Source organism: Chrysemys picta, chromosome 10 (genome assembly GCF_011386835.1).
Source record: "Chrysemys picta bellii isolate R12L10 chromosome 10, ASM1138683v2, whole genome shotgun sequence".
Classification (NCBI taxonomy): Eukaryota; Metazoa; Chordata; order Testudines; family Emydidae; genus Chrysemys; species Chrysemys picta.
In genome coordinates, this window is record NC_088800.1 from 54,304,185 (window position 1) to 54,324,819 (window position 20,635).

Here is a 20,635-nt window from a genome sequence, read left to right on the forward strand (position 1 = left end):
CCCTGAACTCCTCTGGAGGGTGCAGGTGCACAGCCTCCCCGCAAACCCTCCCCACCCCACCCTGGCAGCCCCCGCCCCGAGTCCACTCACTGGCTTTGCTGGGCTTGGGCCGCTGCAGTAGCTGGGCAGGGAAGAACTGCCTTCCGAAGGCACCGAAAAGCCAGAGTGTCCCACTTGCGGCGGCAGCGGCAAGCCCCAGCCATGAAGGAGCCGGCGCGGCGCAGGGGGGCAGCAGCCCTGCAAAGGTGGTGGTGCCACTAGCGGGGAGCAGCCACGCCCCCTGCCCCTCCTGCCAAGGCTGCAGCAGATGCATGCAGGCACCGGCCCCCATGCGCCCCCCGGTTCCCCCCTCGCCTAGGGTTACCATATTTCAACAGCACCGGTCAGACGCTGGCTCCACGTGGAGGCAAAATGCGCAGCCGGGCTGCCACGCGCACAGTCCTTCCCCCACAGAGTGCTGAGGCAGCGGGAGGGGGGGAGCTCCGGGAGGGGCTCACATGCTAGGGAACTGCAGAACCTGAGCAGAGCGAGGGGGGTGCCGGGGCACACACAGGGGCCGCCACCCACATGCATCTGCTGCAGCCTGCAGGAGCCTCCCCGGGGGGGGGAGGCCACTGGGCCGCAGCCTGGGCAGGAGGGGCGCGGCTGCTCCCCGCTAGCAGCACCGCCGCTTTTGCAGGACTGCTGCCCCCTGCGCTGCGCTGGCTCCTCCATGGCTGGGGCTCACCGCCCCCAGAAGCTGATGCTCTGGCTCTCCAGTGCCTCCGGAAGCTGGCTCCTCCCTGCTGAGCCAGGGCACTGCTTTTTGGCGCCCCCAACAACTTGGCGCCCTAGGCAACCGCCTAGTGGTTGCACCGGCGCTGGGTGAGGCATGATTTCCCTTTACTAAAACCATGTTGACTCTTCCTCAACAAATTATGTTCATCTATATGTCTGTCAATATTGTTCTTTATTATAGTTTCAACCAGTTTGCCCGGTATTGAAGTCAGGCTTACAGGCCTGTAATTGCCGGGATCACCTCTGGGGCCCATTTTAAAAATTGGCATCACATTAGCTATCCTCCAGTCATCTGATACAGAAGCTGACCAGGGGCATTGGGATGCTCTGCGATCCCCTCTGCCTTCCCACAAGTCTTAATGGCAAAAGAGAAAGAGGTGCTCTGTGGGATGGCTACCCAGAGTGCACCACTCCAAATAGCACTGCAAGTGTGAACACACTATTGCGCAGGCAGCTGTCAGTGTGAACACACAACAGCGGTTTTCTTTCTGCACTCTCTGAGTGGCGCTGTAACTGCTGGTGCTGTAACTTTTCCAGTGTAGACGTGCCCTGAGTGATTTCAGCAAAGGAGAAGAAAGAGTCTGATGGACTTCAGTTGGAAATTTCTGCAAGCAAGAGGTGGGAAGATATTATTGAAGTGCTTGTCACCAGATTGTATAGATCTGGTGATCAAAGACTAACAGACTCAGGTGAACTCAACCTAAGCTCTTGGGAACTCTGAGTTATTTTTCACTGTGTTTTTGTGGGGACTGACCTGTTTAGGTTGAATTTGTTTTCTTTTATTGATGTTTCTGTATAACTGTGAAGGTAATGTATATGGATTATAAAGTAGCCATGTTATGCTGTTGAAATTAAGTTATGTTTCTTGATCATAAGATTTTATAAAATTGGTACTTAATTCTTAAGTTAATTCCTTTTGTTCTTTTTTGACTTGATTGTAGGGGAGGTTCACCCGGTGCAGTCCTTGCTAAAAATCCTCAATGACTGAATTCTGGGTCTCCATATGCTTTTCTATGGGAGTTGTTTTTAGGTACTAGGAGAAGGGCAGTGAAGTACACTCTAGCCCACCCAAAGGTTATATATATAAGGGTTAAAGAGACCCCCTGGGTCTGGTATCTACATGCTAGTTCACCAGAGTGTCGTGTAAGGTCTACTACAAGCCTATGTCACACTCATCATCATAATCTTTATGAAATGTATGTGCAGATAATAGGTAAGGGGATATGTGTATATCTATAGGAAATTGTTTTTAAAGCCCTTAAGTTAAGGCAGGTGACCCAGGTTCCATAAGACAAAAGGTAAGAAACCCTTATCTCCCTGGCAGACCACTGTATATTGAGTGTCTTACAATGGAAGTCTATTTGCATACTATGTCAAGTCCTAAGAAAGAGATTGTGGGAACATCAGGAGAAGAAATTAACAGGAAGAGGTAAACAGAGGGACAGGGGATCCTGTTCACAGGTGAAGAACAAAGGACTGGTCTAATATATCTAGTAGTACAGAGAGATGTGTTGGAATCCTTCATCTGGGAACATAAGCTGCCAGTGGGTTTGGTCTCAAAAAAGGTGAGTCTCAGTCATCTTTGTTGAAAAACACCGTGAGAAGGACTTTGGGTAACCAGTACCTCATTAGACAAGAGGGCATCTTGTTAAGTAAATTAAGGCTCTAGAATGCATGTTATGATTATATTTTCTATGTAACCCTTTTGTTTAAAATATTTCTGCTTGCTATCATTTGAATCTCTGTTCTTTGTTAAATAAACTTTTACTTGCTTTCTGTATCAGAAACAAATCTAGTGCTGTGTGTCAAGCAGAGCAGTGTTCTCTGCTGTAACTAGTGAGCTATGATCTACTGTTCCTTTGGGTACAGAGGATCTGGAAATTCTGTAAGCATTCAGTGAATCAGAGGCTGAACTCTGCAGGCGGATGCTTGGAGGGCTCAGGGGTTGGAGCGTGTCTGTTGTTAGGGACAGTAGAGCCTTTGTAGGCTGAGAGGGGAATGCTTGTGTTGCCAGTAGCTGGTGGAATCAGGAAACTGACCCCTGGCAGGTACAGAAAATTCTTCCTTATGCTAAGGGCAGATGGTAGCAAGGTGACCCCTGGGCAACCTCAGGAAGTGTCACACGAACCAACATAGAATATTTATAGAATATTGATCCCGTCAAACTGACTTGATATTTAGGAGATCACAAGTTTGCTTGATTAAAAGGTAATGTTGGTGTAATATACTTGGACTTCTGTAAGGTGTTTGACCTGGTACCGCACAACATTCTGATTAAAAAATTAGAATATAAAATTAATATGGCACACATTAAATGAATTAAAAGCTGGCAACCTGATAGATCTCAAAGTGTAGCTGTAAACAGAGATTCATCATTGAGTGGGTTTGTTTCCAGTGAGGTTCCACAGAGATTGGTTCTTGGCCTTACGCTATTTAACCTTTTTACCAAAGATCTGGAAGAAAGCAACATAAAATAATCAGTGATAAAGTGTGCAGACAAAAATTGGGGGAGTAGTAAATAATTAAGAGGACAGGTCACGGATAGAGTGATCTGGATTGCTTGGTAAGCATGGCCCAATCAAACAATGTGTGTTTTTAAATGACTACATACAAATGTATATATCTGGTCTACATTCTTTTTTTCCTATACTTACAGGATGTGTGACTCTATCCTGGGAAGCAGTGACTCTGAAAGAGACTTGGGAGTCCTGGTGGATAATCAGCTGAACATGAGTTTCCAGGATGATGCTGTGGCCAAAAGGGTTGTGATCCTTGGCTACAGAAACAGTAGACTCTTGAGTAGGAGCTGAGGTGTTATTTTACACCTGTTTGTTGCTGGTACAACCACTGCTGGAATACTGTGTCTAAATATGGTGTCCACAATTAAAGAAAGATGTTAATTGGAGAAGGTTCAGAGAAGAGCCATGAGAATGATTAAAGGATTAGAAAACATGCCCTATATGATACATGAAAGGAACTCCATCTATTTAGCTTAACAAAGGAAAGGGTAAGCAGTGACTTGATCACAATTTATAAGTCCTGTGACAAAGTTCCTCCTCTATCTTGGTGGGTCCTGCACTTATTGGCAGATTTTCTTGCCTCAGAGATTCACCATGTGAGTTGGAGAACAGCCCAGAGACCTTCCCCTCTGGGAGAACCCACAGTCCAGGTCAATTGGGAGGTTTGGGGGGAACCTGGGCCCACCCTCTACTCCAGGTTCCAGCCCAGGGCCCTATGGACTGCAGCTGTCTATAGTGCCTCCTGTAACAGCTGCAACTCCCTGGGCTACTTCCCCATGGCCTCCTCCAAACACCTTCTTTATTCTCACCACAGGACCCTCCTCCTGGTGTCTGATAACACTTGTGCTTCTCAGTCCTCCAGCAGCACACCCTCTCAGCTCCTTGTACCTCTTGCTCCCAGCTCCTCACACTCCCACCACAAACTGAACTGAGCTCCTTTTTTAAAACCCAGATGCCCTGATTAGCCTGCCTTAATTGATTCTAGAAGCTTCTTCTTAATTGGCTCCAGGTGTCCTAATTAGCCTGCCTGCCTTAACTGGTTCTAGCAGGTTCCTGATTACTCTATTACAGCCCCTGCTCTGGTCACTCAGGGAACAGAAAACTACTCATCCAGTGACCAGTATATTTGCCTTCTACCAGACTCCTGTACCCCACTGGTCTCAGTCTGTCACAGTACCTACATGGAGAAACAAATATTTGATTATAGACTCTTCAATCAAGCACAGAAAGGTATAACAGGATCTAAGAGCTGGTAGTTGAAGCTAGACAATTTCGGACTGAAAATATGGGATACATTTTTTACAGTGAGAGTAATTAACCATTGGAACAATTTCCCAAAGGTCGTGGTGGATTCTCCAGCACTGGCAATTTTTAAATCAATATTGGATATTTTGCTAAAATACATGCTCTAGGGATTTATTCTGGGAAAGAGCTATATGGCTCGTGTTATACAGGAGGTCAGAATAGATTATTACAATGATCCCTTCTGGCCTTAGAATCTGTGAACCTATAAAAATCAAATTATCTTAACCAACTAGTAATTCAAATCAGCAAAACATACAGCATCCCATTCATACCCAAGAGCCTTCCCCAAAAGCCCAAACAGATGGACTTTTCAGTATGCCAATAAGGTCAACAGATTTGGGGTATTTCAGAATAAATGGGGGTCTTCAATCTCATTTCATTTGTTGCAGGTCATCTTTAAACCAGTGTGCCAAGGCTGGGGAACAGGAAGCCTAGGGACTACCGTACTGATGGAGATCAAAAGAATATTATAGAGTCCTACCAAAATCTCAAGAAAACGGGCTGTGTAGGAACAACATTCTCTCTGAAAGCCCTCTGAAAATCCTCTGGTTGCATTAGCTTCTGAGGATAGATCAACAAAATCCCTTGTCCCAACAGGACAGATGTGCCCTATCTTAGGAGGAAATGGTTGGTCCATGATATAGGTATAACGTCCAATAGTCTGCAAAAACAACAAGGAGTTCGGTGGCACCTTAAAGACTAACAGATTTATTTGGGCATAAGCTTTCGTGGATAAAAAACCCACTTCTTCAGATGCATGGAGTGAAAATTACAGATAAGGCATAAATATACTGGCACATGAAGAGAAGGGAGTTGCCTTACAAGTGGAGAACCAGTGTTGACAAGGCCAATTCAGTCAGGGTGGATGTGTTCCGCTCCCAATAATTGATGAGGAGGTGTCAATAACAAGAGATGGAAAATGTCTTTTGTAGTGAGCCACCCACTCCCAGTCCCTATTCAAACCCAAATTAATGGTGTTAAGTTTGCAAATGAATTGTAGCTCTGCAGTTTCTCTTTGAAGTCTGTTTTTGAAGATTTTTTTTTGAAGGATGGCTACTTTTAAATCGGTTATTGAATGTTCAGGGAGATTGAAGTGTTCTCCGACTGGCTTTTGTATGTTACCATTCCTGATGTCTGATTTGTGTCCATTTATTCTTTTACATAGAGACTATCCAGTTTGGCCAATGTACGTGGCAGAGGGGCATTGCTGGCACATGATGGCATATATCACATTAGTAGATGTGTAGGTAAATGAGCCCCTGATGGTGTGGCTGATGGTGTAGTTGGGTGTCGCTTCCATCTCCCTCCTACGCTTATGGCTGGATTCAGACAAAAAGGGCACACTGCCTCCTTGCCAAGGTCCTTTTGGTTCCAGGGGCACTGAATACCCAGCTGTAGATAACTGCACCAAGATTAGTCCAACAGTGATATTCAAACAAGTTTTAGTAATACACACAAAATCAGAGTCCTCATCCTTTACTACATGAGAATTGGCCAGCATTTTATTTATCACCAACTATTCCTTAATCATAATGAACTAAAGAAAGCGGATGAAATTCTGGCCCCATCAAAATCACCTTCCTTTTCTCCAGGCCGCCACAACTATACCAGAACTTGGCAGAGCTGTCCCACCCTCTTTGGTTGAAAGTAGCTATTTGGCAATTAAATAAGGATCTACAGGGCAGACTGGAAAAGTTATCACAAAATATGAACCTGTCCCAAAGCATAGCCTCTTGCCACTAACAAACTTTTTTAACTTCAAGTTGTCTTCCATCCCAAAGTTCTAATCTCTTCAACAACACAAATCTTGTATTATTATTATTTTTTTTAATAATTCAGTATGTATTCCCATCCAATGCAGCTGCTTTCCATCAGATCCTGTAGGAAATTAGACATTTTATATTTAAATCCCTATGTCACTAGGATCTGAACCTTTTCAGGGGGAGGGAGGGCTTTACCCCAACTTCCTGCATTATCTTTTAATTTAATGATTTCTTCATGGCTCTAGGCTTCCATGATAAATGGTATTTACCTTCATGTGTGAGATAAAGATGTGAACACAAATAATTCTAAAGGTAGGCTGTGGGTTTGAGTAAATATACCAATTAATAGTTAAATTCTGAAAGCCACATTGCTCCCTTGCATCCTGAGCTGAGGGATTTCTTTCTTGATAACTTGGCTTACATAAGAGTGATACTCACGGAGGCAAGTCTTCGTTGTAAGATATTGATCATGGAAGCTATTATCTATAATAATAGGGCCAGTTATAATAGTAATATTAATTTCATCTTAATTGCTCATTGTGGACTGTCATAGTATCTAAATGCCTCAGAAAGGGCAGGTTTTTTCAGCAAACAGTATTTTAGTATTGTGCCATCCTTTTATTGCACAATTGCTAAACAAGTTAAAAGGAAATAGAAAAAAATCACTGTCTTCATCTTCAAAGACTTCATTATAATTAACGCACATGGAGAGAGATTCTTTGCTACTCAAACAATGAGGAGAATATTTTGTTTGATATCCTTGTAACAGCACCAGGGACAGAATATTGTGACAAGAAGGTTCCATTAGGGCTTAACAGATGGAATTGGCCATTTGGGAAGGGGACAGCTGGGGAATGGTCAGTAGGAAACTGACAACTGTGAGGAACGGATGGATGCTAGGCAGCTGCAAATGACAATTGGGAATGTTAGATATATGGGAACAACCGTTAGGAACTGGGCAGCTTGAGAGTGGGAAATGGGAACTAAGCAGTTAGGCATGACTGTGGGACTGTTGGAAGTGACAGTTAGGAATGGCAGGTGGGGCTGGGCGTTTTGGGAGTGAGATTTGAGAGTGATAGCTGGGAATAGCAGATGGAAAATGGACAGTTAGAAAGAAAGGGGAAAAAAATGAAGAAAATGCAGTGACAACAGCAGGGAAGCCAGTGGGGAGGGAAAAATGTGAACCATCAGGAAGGAAGAGATAACAGAATTCATGGTAGAGTGTGTGTGAGGAGGACACTGTCCGTTACATACTAAAGAGCTGAAGGAAGGGAAAGGGCAATTGAAAAAAAAGTGAATTTCTAGTTAATTCTCTCACTGTGCTGAGAACATGGAAAAGTGAAAGTCTGCTGTTGTGCACTTTGTTTAATTATGCAAATACAATCTCTTTCCCTATTGAAAAATGATCTGTAAGGTAGTAAATTTTATTGAGAGTGAAAGAGGTTCAGGTACAAATACAGCTAATAAAGTAGTTATTTATATAACATGGTATGATGACTTGGGGTTCCAGCTATGAGTACCAGAATAGGATCATTATTTTCAGTCTTGTCCCATTAATAGTAGAAGGGATGGAATCTTGGGACTAGAAAATTCCATAGCTGTAGAAATCTGAGCAGCTAGACAGTGAAAATGGGGGTTATGAAGAAAGTGGGGCAGGGTCCCTTGGAAAAGAGAAGGGGAATAGACCATTAGGAAGGAATCAGGGTAAAGTGTGTGAGGGGAGTAGTGTCATGGACATGAAAGTGAGTGAAAGGAAAAGAACTGGTGGAGGATGTAGAGGAGGCTTTGCCTGGTTTGATTTGAGTCAGATTATAATATCCTTAACGTCTGCTGAGCTGCCTTTGTGCGTCAGATTTTCCTTCCCATTTTCATATTTCACCAGCCTCCACTGAAGAGAGAGGGAAAAAATAAAGAAAAACAACAGAAAACATGACAGGGAAAACATGGTTAAGGCAAGAAAAATGACAGAGAAACCCCCCTAAAAAGATGAGTGAGATCCTGGTTATTATCTCTGACCCAAGTGAATTTCTGCCTGACCATTTTTAAAAATAGAAAAATAAAATCTATTATTTTATTTTGTTGAATAAATTATTCTAAGACAACGGTTTGTTCTTTAGGGGGAGAGACAAACAGATTCAGGGGGTCAGCCAGGAGTACTGAGATATGTGTGTAAGATGGCATGAGGATGTGTGGTTGTAGCGCAAGTAACAGAAAAAGGAACTCAGGCAGCAGAATGACCCAATAATAAATAAATCAGCAATACTTTGCAATGCTGTAACAGTCACCATTTTAGGAAGAGGAGTTTTAGAAACATGAATTAACTTAACCTCACCATGCTCTTGTGAAGATAGGTGAGCATTTTATTGTACCCATTTTAATGACAAAGGAACTGAAGCACATCCGAAGAAGTGGGCTGTAGTCCACGAAAGCTTATGCTCTAATAAATTTGTTAGCCTCTAAGGTGCCACAAGTACTCCTGTTCTTTTAGCTCCAGGAAGGTATTTAGGCTCATGATTTCCATTGCAATTACTGAAAGTTAGGAGCCTAGCTAGCTACATCTGTGGATCCGGGCCCGAGGGGTGACTAGTTTAAGGTCACACAACAAGTTTAAACCAAGAAGAGAACTCAGGTCTGTGCCTCAGAGAATGGTTCTATTGCAAAATGTTACTCTCTAAAAATAGCAGCATGGATTTCCCGGTGTATGGTCTGTGACGGGTGCTATACCAAACATGCTTCCTTTCCAAGGAAATGGCTTTCTAACTGCCCAGCGCACACAGCCTAGAATCTGAGGGTCAAACTGAATTTCTTCCTCCTAGCCTATCCTCACAATCCGGGCTGTGCAAGACCGAGCGCCTCTCCCTGGCACGGGCGGGACCCTCAGTGAGTTCACCCGAGCTCCGTGCACCCCGCCGGACACGGTGGGACTGAGCAGGCGGGAGTTCGCCCAGTGAGGCTAGGGCGCCCCTCGTTTGCGGCAGACTGTGCGCACAGGGGATGGAGGGTCTGGCCCGGGGTCCGCAGCCTGAGCGCTTCGCCAGGAGACGCAGGGACCGGGCACCCAGCCTGGCTCCCTCCACCCCAACCTGGGGGCGCCGCCCGGGCCCAGCGGCCCCTGCCCCGGATGGCAAGGGCGGCGGCGCGACAGACACGGGTTGGGGGCGGGTGCGCGCGCTAGCGCCAGCGCCGCCCGCTGACCGGGCTCGCCCCCCCGCTCAGTCTTTGGGGCGCGCGCCCGCCTTCTCGCCACGGGGGAGGGTGGCACGGGCACGAGCGCCGCTGCGCGAGCCCTCAGCCCGTTCAGTGACAGCCCGCAGCCGAAGATGGTGGCGGCGGAGACCCGCACCCCTTTGCACCCGCACTCCCACTGCCGCGCCTGAGCCGGCAGCCCCGGTCCCGGCGCCCCCGCCTGGAGGAGCGGGCGGCAGCGCCCCCCCCGCTATCGCCCGGGCGCGGAGCTCCCTGCCCTCGGCGGCACGGCGCCTCCCCGCCAGAAGGGTAATTGAATTAACTCGCCAGCAGGGAGCCGGGGCCGCCAGGGACCCCGCGGCCCCCGAACGCAGACACGAGCGGAGGCGGCGGCCGCCCCAAGCGGTGAGCCCGGCTGGCGGCGCCTGCGCCTGGCCTTGGCGGAGCCGGGCGGCTGGCAGCTGAGGGGGCTGCCGCTCCACGGCGCTCCGGCGGGACTGCGGGGGCCGCCCCCCCCTTCCCGGCCGGTCCCTGCGCGCCGGGAGCCCGTCAGGAAAGAGCGGGGCGGCTCCGAGGCCGAAGGCCCCACCGGTGGGAGTGGAGCCCCCACCCCGGCGAGTGCGAACGGCCGCGCCAGCCCCTGGGGGCGACAGGGAGCAGCACAGGCCGGCGGCTGCCGCACCACAGCGTGGCGGCTGCGTCTCCCAGGCGTCCCGAGGCTGCTGGTGCGAGGGGAATTTTGGGGACGAGGAAAATAACCCAGCACCAAGCGCTGGGCCGCCTCGGCCCTGCCGGAGCAGCGCGGGCTGCGGGCGGGAGCCAGACAGGGCCAAGTCGGGCTTGTTCCTCCGTGTCAACGTCAGGAGTGGGGATGGTGCGGCCGCGGTGAGAGCCACACGCTGCTAACAGCCTGGCCTGGGGAGGCAAGGGGCTTTCTCCCTTCCGCTTCGGTAAGCTGCAAAAAAGATGGAGAAGAGATCTTTTCCCGAAGGGGACTGCTTGTCACTCTCCCGAGACTGATCTGCACTTATTGGAAAGGACCTGGGGAGTGACAGCAAAACTGCAACTAACTTGGAACAAATCGCGGCCAGTTTGTGGACAGCCCGCCGGACATATCTACTACAGCGTTAGATTGGAATATGTGGGCCTGCCTAGCTCCCAGTCTCCTGTTTGTCTTGCCCCGTTTGAAGGATGAGTAACTGAATCATGTGGGCCTGCCTGGTGGTTTCTTTAAACAGGCAGTGATTTCTCAAGGAATTTAAAAGCAACTGTCCTAGGAAAAGCCCCAAGTCAGAAAGTTAAAGGATCACTCTATTTATTGTTTTTAAAGTCCTAAGGACCCATCTCCTAAAGTGCTTAAAGAAAATTTGACAACATGGCTTCCCCACCACACCAGCAGTTACTGCATCACCACAGCACTGAGGTGAGCTGTGACTCCAGTGGAGACAGTAACAGTGTGATGGTCAGAATCAACCCCAAACAGCACCAGGGTTGCTCCTCTTCCAAGCATTGCAAGTACAGCATCTCCTCCAGCTGTAGCAGCTCTGGGGAGTCAGGAGGTGCCCGCAGAGCAACAGGAGGAGGGGGAAGCAGTGGTACAGGTTTGCGCAAGAAGAAGCTGCCGCAGCTTTTTGAGAGAGCCTCCTCCAAGTGGTGGAACCCCAAGTTCGACTCCAACAACCTGGAAGAGGCCTGTATGGAGAGATGCTTCCCGCAGACCCAGCGTAGGTTTCGCTATGCCCTTTTCTACATAGGTGTGGCCTGTCTCCTCTGGGGTATATATTTTGGAATCCACATGAGAGAGAAACTGATTGTCTTCATGGTGCCAGCTCTGTGCTTCCTCTTAGTATGTGTAGCATTTTTTCTGTTCACTTTCACTAAGACCTATGCCCAGCATTATGTGTGGACCTCACTGATCCTCACCCTCCTGGTTTTTATTTTGACTCTGGCTCCACAGTTCCAAGTTTTGACACCTATCTCAGGAAGTGATGACACATCCAATCATACTCCCCCTGTGAGAGCCACAGACACTTGCCTTTCTCAAGTAGGCAGTTTTTCTATGTGTGTTGAAGTGCTCTTGTTGCTCTACACAGTAATGCACTTACCTTTGTATTTAAGCTTGTTTCTGGGACTATCCTACTCAGTCCTTTTTGAAACCTTCGGTTATCATTTCAGTGATGAGGACTGCTTCGCACCCCTTGGAGCCAGTGTAATTTACTGGGAACTGCTGAGTAAAGCCTTGCTTCACATCTGTATCCATGCTATCGGTATTCATTTATTTATCATGTCTGAAGTCAGATCAAGGAGCACATTCTTGAAAGTGGGGCAATCAATCATGCATGGAAAAGATTTGGAAGTGGAAAAAGCACTGAAAGAGAGGATGATTCATTCTGTGATGCCAAGAATAATAGCTGATGACTTAATGAAACAGGGGGATGACGAAAGTGAGAACTCTGTCAAACGTCATTCCACCTCAAGCCCCAAAAACAGGAAGAAAAAACCCTCCATACAGAAAACCCCCATTATATTCCGTCCTTTTAAAATGCAGCAGATTGAACAAGTGAGTATTTTGTTTGCGGATATTGTTGGCTTTACTAAAATGAGTGCAAACAAATCTGCCCATGCATTGGTGGGGCTTTTGAACGATCTGTTTGGCCGCTTTGACCGTCTGTGTGAGGACACCAAATGTGAGAAGATAAGTACTTTGGGAGACTGTTATTATTGTGTAGCAGGATGCCCAGAGCCCCGAGCGGATCATGCCTATTGCTGCATTGAGATGGGTTTGGGTATGATTAAAGCCATAGAGCAGTTTTGCCAAGAGAAAAAAGAAATGGTGAACATGAGAGTTGGAGTTCACACTGGGACAGTCCTTTGTGGCATTTTGGGGATGAGGAGGTTTAAGTTTGATGTGTGGTCCAATGATGTCAACTTGGCCAATCTAATGGAGCAGTTGGGAGTGGCTGGAAAGGTCCATATCTCGGAAGCTACTGCCAAATATTTGGATGACCGTTACGAAATGGAGGATGGAAAGGTGATTGAACGAGTTGGCCAGAGTGTGGTAGCTGACCAGTTAAAAGGTATGTGCTTTATTGTGTAATGAATCTTCAATGAGGGGGAATGTACAAGGTTTCCTGTTAACTGACCTGTGCTTTACTGACCTAGGCAAATTGAGTAGGTTTTACATTTACCAGTACAAGCTGGAACTCAGCAACTTAACAGAAACTGCAGAATGTGACACTTCAAGCAGGGATGACAGGTGTGAAAGAACTTCTAAAGAACTTGCAATATTTGCTGACTTCAAAATTCCTTAACTCCCATGTGGGAATGTCACATGATAGAAAGTAGACTGTTAAATGTCTTCATTATTCAACAAAATGTTCTTGTTTCAATACAGTGCGACATCTTCCTAATTAACTTCTTGTGCCATACATAAGGCATGTGTGTTTTGCAGGCTTACATATAAAAATTGTGAGGTTTTGGTCCTGAAAGTTGGATTTTAACCACTTAAAAAAAAAAGAAAATGACTTAACGCTAGTTATTTACCTATCTGAATAGGCATTTTGGTGGGAAATGACACATGGATTCATAGAAGAAAACTGAGCAGTGTGTATAGCTGGCAGTTTGATAGCAAGTTGTTACAGCTGTGGAGTTAAAACTTGGGGTTGGAAAAAACTACTCAAGATGGTTCACTGAGCTAATAAATGCTCTAATCTTTGTGGCTCTAAGAAAAGTTCAGGTACATGCAACAAATACAAACTTGGTATTAAGAGAGGAAAAATAGATCTCTCCAATATCTTTCATTGTTTATATGGATGTCTAATATTCACTTTTTCTTTGGTGATCATTTTAAATAGAAATCCTTGATTTTTTTTGGATAAAGAAAAGAATGCTTGAGAGTGCATGTATAAATGATTGAAGTATTGTGGATCTAACTGCATCTGTCTTTGAACATATATCTTTTCTGATATCTAAAACTCTGCCGCATTGTGGGTGCATACATCACAAGCATTTTCTGTTTCTACGATGTCATGCGAGTGGTGCAGATGCATTCTTTGCCCTGCAGAGTTTACTGTTGAAATTGGATAATAGATTAAATGAGAGCGGGAGTGGAATGTAGCAGAAAATAAAAAGTATTTGAGATTGTTTAGGTTAGGCATGATTTTTACAGCTTTTATATTTTTTCATTGTACATAAGAGCTTGTGGAGGACATGAAGGGGCAGAACTTGTGGGAACCATATGGAGAAAGAAGGTTGATTATTGGTGGTAACAAGGTGAGAAGTAAGGTCAGAAGGCTTATGGGTAGGCCAGTGAATATGGACATTAGGAGAGTAGTGCAAAACAATGGGGTAGTAGAGTGAGTGAGTGACAGTGAGTTGGTATAATAGATGAGCAGAGGGGCAAAGTCAAATCACATATGGCAGAGAGCTGTTATGGGGAAAATATTACCCATTTTCTTGATGAGAACATTGAGTTATTTGTCCTTACAGATGCGATGCTAAGGTAATGATGTGTGAAGTGTAGATGGAAGGGGTGCTAGAGAGAGAAATGGGTGGTAACACAGGTATTTGGAGGCTCTGAAGGCACAGTTGGAGGCATTGAAGCAGAATCAGGGCTTCTTATTTTACTCAGAGTTTGGGTCAGGGATTTTAATTTTACTTGATGCTGGTAAAAAGTGTTGATACAATTGACAGCTGAGGATACTGAAATCTTTAAGCTTCATTTAAAGAGGGATAGGCAAGAATATACTTTTTAAAAAGTCAGATATTGGAAAAGCTGTCCCATTACTGACCTAGGTTGACTCTGGCCTTTCTGGTAATCGGAAAGGTTGTGGATAAACAACTCTGATTCCTTGATTGTTGTCAAACTGTGTACTGAGATAGGTATATTTCAAAGCTGTCCTTGTGTTGGTGGATGAGGATCTAGTAATGGATGAAGATTAAATCCCCTTGCTGGTCTTATTAGGTCTATCTGCTGCCTTCAGAATCATTGATCACAATGTGGTATTCATACACTTGTGCATGACAGCAAAAGTTGATGGTGCTACTGTTATGTGAATTTGTTATCTTCCAAGGAGATCACAAAGTGGAGTGTAGAGCAATTATTGCTCTACCTCGAGGTTGCTCTCTTGTGGTCTTCGAGGTTCCATTTTGTCTTCACATAAGTATAGAAGGCCATTAAGAGGATTAGTAAGGAAGCATGGGTTGTATTATGACAGGTTTCAGAGTAGCAGCCGTGTTAGTCTGTATTCGCAAAAAAGAACAGGAGTACTTGTGGCACCTTAGAGACTAACAGATTTATTAGAGCATAAGCTTTCGTGGATTACAGCCCACTTCTTCGGATGCATAAATAAATAAAATGTGCTGTACACAGGGTTACACGTTGAATCCATTCAGAACTGACAGCTAGTGCAATACCAGCAACCTGTTTGTTAACCAGAATATCCTGCTATGAGCACATTCAACAAGAGCTTCATGGTCTATACTGGCTGCCTGTGGTTTTCTTTTCGGAGTTTAAGGTATTGATATTGACCTAAAAATGGCTTAAGAGTTTTCTGCCTGAAAGACTGCCTCTCTATGCTATAGTGCTGCTGTTAAATTTTGTGGAGGCACTTGAGTTAGACTCCTCTCAGTATAGGAAGTGGATTTAACCTATTATACTATCAAACAGAGATTAGATGGTAATGTCTTTTAAAGGGATGTTATCAAATTAAATATCACATTTTTCTTTTTTTTTTACTTATAATTATTATAAAAAAATTAGATGTTTTTTTCCCCAATTTATTTCGTGCCTTTGACAGTATTTCGTGTGTAGTCAGTTTCACCTGTCGCTATATGAAAGACTTGCACAAACAGTGAAAGAGAAAAGAAGTAGGGTAAATAAGGAAATGTGAATTTTTTAAAGCACAAAATTTGGCAGGGACTCCAGTAGGCGTAGAACCTGCTTTTAACTAAATTTTGAAAATGGACTAGTTTTCAAGTTAAAGGTGTTTGGATTAAAACTGGGACCTAGAGATGAAAGACAGTACCAATGAATAAATTTTTTTCTAGCGCCCTTCACTTGTGCCCCCCCTACCCTGTTCATGGAACAATTACTTTAATGAGGAAAATGTGAAATATATAAAGTTTTTTTTCTCCCTTCTCTTGTTATAGATCAGCAACTATACTTCTTACTTAGATCTTCTTACTTGTTCTTTACATATACACCTCTATCCCGATATAACGCGACCAGATATAACACGAATTCAGATATAACGCGGTAAAGCAGTGCTCCGGGGGGGCCGGGCTGCACACTCCGGTGGATCAAAGCAAATTCGATATAACGTGGTTTCACCTATAATGCGGTAAGATTTTTTGGCTCCCGAGGACAGCGTTATATTGGGGTAGAGGCAGTGATGAGCTGACAAAATTTTAACAAACGGTTCCCTATAAAAAGTTCTGATTTAAGGGATGTTTCACAGTATGTATTTTTTGTACCAATAGGGTTACCATACATACGTATTTTCCCGGGAGGCGATTTAAGACCCAAAAAGCCTGACATGTCCGCGAAAATATGGATGTATGTTAATTCTACCTAAAGTTCTTTTTTAAATAGATGGGCCTGATCTAGAAATGAGCTCCGTTTCACATGTGTGGGTCCCCGCCACTCCCTGGAGGGGCGGGGGGGAGGCGGGGGATGGGTATGCACATGTGTGGGTCCCAGCTGCTCCCTGCCTCCCTCATTGAAGCAGGGTTTAGGGTTACTGCCCTGGGAACTGCAGGGCACCAGTGGACGTGGGGCCGGCTGCAGACACAGGCATGGGGCAGGGCTAGCTGGAGGCAGGGGGTGCAGGGCTGGCTGCAGTCAGGGCAGGGGGTGCGGGGCTGGCTGCGGGCAGGGCAGGGGTGTGTGGCAGGGGCTGGCTGGCTTCGGGCAGGGGGGCGGCAGGGCTGGAAACAGGCATGCAGGGCTGGCTGGCTGGCTTCGGGCAGAGGGGGGCGGCAGGGCTGCAGACAGAGGAGTGTGGGGCTGGCTGGCTTCAACAGGGGGTGCAGTAGGGGTTGGCTAGAGACAGGGCAGGGGGTGCGGCGGGGCTGGCTGCGGACAGGGGGTGCGGGGCTGGTGCGGGCAGGGCAGGGGGGTGCAGCAAGGGCTGGCTGGCTTCGAGCAGGGGGGCGGCAGGGCTGGAGACAGAAGAGTTCAGGACTGGCTGTCTTCAGGCAGGGGGGTGCAGCAGGGGTTGGCTGGAGACAGGGCAGGGGGTGTGGCAGGGCCTGGCTGCGGGCAGGGAGTGCAGGTACTCACACGGGGAGAGCGGCTCGGAACAGCCCGAGCAGCAGGACACAGCCCAGGCCCAACAGAGCAGCCGGGGACCCACCAGGCAGCAGCGGGAGCCCCAGGGCCAGAGGTCTGAGGAGCAGCAGCAGCAACAGGGCCAGGCGGCAACCCACATGGCTCCCGCAGCGCCCCCTGGCAACCGAAGGAGAAATTACATGCTTCCCGTCCAGAGCCCATCAGAGGCGCAGCACCGTCCGCCCCCACCCCCGCAGGGAAGCCGGTTAACAAGCGGTTCTAAAACTGCTTCAAAATTTAACAACCGGTTCGTGCGACCCCGTGCGAACCAGCTCCAGCTCACCACTGGGTAGAGGTGTGTGTGTGTGTGTGTGTATATATATATATATATGTGTGTATATATGCAAACAGAAATAAAAGTGTGTATGTATGTGGTTTTTAAAAGAAAACAAAATCATATCTGTGTGCATTGGGTGTTGGATATGGTCCCTTTCCCTCATGACAGCAGTGCTGAGAGCTATTATGATGTGTATTTTCTGCAGTGTGTTGTCTCCTCATTACCTTTTTTGCAGGGGAAGGATACCACAGTGTTAGGTGGGCATAAGAACATGAATAAAACAGAATAAAGAAACAGCACTGATATCAGTTTAGCATGGCAGCAGTACTTTGTACAGATATGTGGGGAATCTCAGTCCTGCTTCAGAGAGATTTATTTTTAAGCAGGAGTTCTGAGAGATTTCTGTATTAGGAATTGAAGTCTCCGATGGTTGCTTGTTCTCTTCCCTTGTCCTATGTCCAGGACCTGCTGAGAGGCAAGATGGGTGTTTGTGAGGTGATGCAGTAATAGGAAGTTTTCCTTAACCTCCTGAGTAGATCTTCTGTGGGAATGAGTTGATAGCAGACAGAGAGAAAATTGTTGAACTGGTGTAATCCTAGGATATTAGCACTCTGCTCTAGCATTGTAGTGCTAACTGTAACAACAGACATAAGATTTATTTACTCTTCAGTATTTCATTTCTCAAGCTCCTCCTCTTCCCTCTTGATCTTCAGCTTAGTTTAAGATTTTCTTAATGCCATTCTATTTTGCTTTTTTATATTGCCTCTTTTAATTGTTTGTAGTGCCATAGTGGGAATGGTGGGCTTGTTAAGTTTGATACTAGCTACTTTACATTTCTGGAACACATGCTGAGACTGCTTTTTGTAAACTTAAAAAAAATTCTCTGGGTGTGTCTGATTTAGAAATTTCAAACAGTTAAGTCTTTCTTTCCCCATTTTTGCTGGAGATCTCCTTGGATGACTAGGAAGCTGGAGTGGGAGCTTTTTCAATCATGTTACTGTGATAAAATGCCATTACTCACAATAAAATCCTAAGAGTTGTCAGCATTGGAGACATATCAATGAAAATGAGAGTTCTGTCACCAAAATTGAAGTTAATCAGGCAAGGTGTTTTGTGAATATATATATATATTTTTAAAAATAGTCATCATAATTACAAATTTCTGCTTGATCCTAGTTTCCAAGTGGAAAGTAGGAGACAGTTGAAGTTAATTGGATTAATCTAATCCAGGGCGGGGGAGTACCTCCCTCCTCTGCTGCATTTCCCCTCCCCTATCCATCTGTGTATGCGCCTATGCACATGTGCATGCACATGCTTTCTCTTCTTCGGAATACCCGAATCCTTAGGAAGAAAGCCTTGCCCCTGGAGACCTTGAGAGGTCTAATGCCAGGAGAGGCATTGCAGGGTTTGGCTGGGGAGTGATTGGGGGGAATCTCCTTTTGTGCTCTAGAGGTCAATAGGTGGCTCATTGGGCCTTTTCTAGGAGGGAGGCTAGGATTCCAACAAGCCTCCCCTACTGTTACTTACACTTTCTTGTCAACTGTTTGAAATGGGCCATCCTGATCATCACTACAAAAGTTTTTTGTCCCCTGCTGATAATAGCCCATCTTAATTGATTACTTTCATTATAGTTGGTGTGGCAACACCCATTTTTTCATGTTCTTTGTGTATATACATCTTCCTACTGTATTTTCCACTGCATTCATCTGATGAAGTGGGTTTTAGCCCACAAAAGCTTATGCTCAAATAAATTTGTTAGTCTTTAAGGTGCCACAAGTACTCCTTTTAGCAAAATAAAAGAAAATCTATCATTTGATATATCTGATACCAATCCAGGTGTTTTGCCTGTGTTCTAATCTGGTTGAAGTTATATACGTTTGGTTAAAATTCATTCATTTAGGTATTGTTCTGGGGTAATTAAGTGCCAGTTAGTGATACCCTTATACATATTGTATTTTTACTTAAACTACAAGTAGTTCTAGGAAATCAATGGGCCCCTTGTGGAGAAATTCATATTTCACATTCATATGCTATTCATAAAGAGTATTAGAATCTGGCCTTGTGTGAAGAAAAGGGTTGAAAGCGAAGAAAAGGGTTGAAAGTAATGTGATACACAAGACTCAATTCCCTTGCCAAGTTATTCCTGGATTCTTGTTAATTAGCAGTCTCTGAATTGGTTGCAGACCTAGCAGAAAATAGATTTCTTGCTTTCCTTGTAAGGACAAACTGTGTGTGCGTGTGCGTGCGCGTGTGTGCATGCTTTGAGGAGGAGGGTGGGGGATGAAAATTACCAATAGGCAATAGAGGTTGACAACTTTGGTAAATGTGGACATGTACTATGGCTGTTCTGACAAATTAAAATGCATATGCTTGTATTTAATGACACCGTAACTGAGAGATGTGTGCCATAAGAATAAACTATGCTTTCAAAAGTTGTTTCATAATAGCAAACATTGTTTCATGTTATAAGCATACAAAAGGACTGTTACGTCTAAACTTTTATTTAAAACTTCATATGTTCATGATACTAACAAGTATGTTAAAAGTAGAAGTGACATTTTACTGTTTGAAAGAAGCGTGGTCTTGAAATTTCTTTTTATCTCAAGTGCTTTTTCATAGTATGTTTTCATGATTTTTGTTTATGTAAAGTACTGTACATGAGATGGAGTTCATTGCATTGCTGCCATACTGTTAGTTACCAGTAAAAACTAAGATGTTTTATTTAGAAAACTCATCTAGATCAGTTTTTAGCAAGTGATCCTGACGTCAAATGTGTCTTTATTGCTGGTAGTTCTGTAAATCAAATCTTTACACGTTGTGTCTCTTTAGAGGACTAATAGGCCCCATCCTGCAAAGTGCTGAGCATCTTTGGCTCCCTTTGATTTTAATGGAAGATGAGAAGGAAATAGCACTTGGCAGGAACAGTTCTGTAGTGAGGAAGTTCAGTTTACAATGGTTCTTACAAAATTATCAGTAAATATTTTAAGGCATTGTTTTCAAAGAGACTACACAGTATTAGATCCAAATATTTTTCTGTATTATGCATTACGATGTCAGCAAGGATTATCAAGCAATCTATGGTTCAGAAGTCTGAGGGGCATGTCTACACTGCCCAATAGTTTGGACTAGAGGGTGTGAATAGCAGTGCACCCCAGAGTGTTGCGCAGTAACTTCCCCCATGTGGATGCTGCAGGCACAAACTAAAAGGTTCCTTCTTTGCATTAATGTAATCCAGTTTGAAGAGGACTAACTTAATGTGAACTGGGAACCTTTTAGTTAATCTCTGCAGCATCTCCTGGGGGAATTACAGCACAGCACTTTGGTGTGCCATGCTATTCTAACCCCAGTGGTCTGAACTTGCAGGGCAGTGTAGATGTGTCCCGAGTCTAAGTTTGTGAATTTACTGTTAGTAATGGGTAGCTAGTAGGGTTGCCAGACATCTGGTTTTCGACTGGAATGCCCAGTCGAAAAGGGACAC

General features: G+C 45.3%; 1 protein-coding gene and 1 long non-coding RNA gene across 6 annotated transcripts in view; one reads left to right on the plus strand and one right to left on the minus strand.

The window, feature by feature from the left end:
* Positions 1–868: 868 nt before the first annotated feature.
* Positions 869–9,436, minus strand: LOC135973795 (uncharacterized). The gene is made up of 3 exons (XR_010590817.1): positions 3,432–9,436; positions 3,112–3,230; positions 869–1,382 (listed from the first exon to the last, which is right to left on the minus strand). It is a non-coding gene; the product is annotated as an uncharacterized LOC135973795 (long non-coding RNA).
* A 215-nt stretch (positions 9,437–9,651) lies between these two features.
* ADCY9 (adenylate cyclase 9) overlaps positions 9,652–20,635 on the plus strand; it is a 201,883-nt gene continuing 190,899 nt past the window's right edge. For 4 of the 5 annotated variants that reach the window (XM_042854104.2, XM_042854103.2, XM_005306178.5 and 1 more), the window contains exon 1: positions 9,653–12,627. In XM_042854104.2, coding sequence (XP_042710038.2) covers positions 10,926–12,627 — 1,702 coding nt within the window. In that variant the 5' untranslated portion in view covers positions 9,653–10,925. Of the gene's footprint in view, positions 12,628–20,635 lie in introns of all 5 variants that reach the window. The other variant, XM_042854102.2, reaches the window with a different exon arrangement.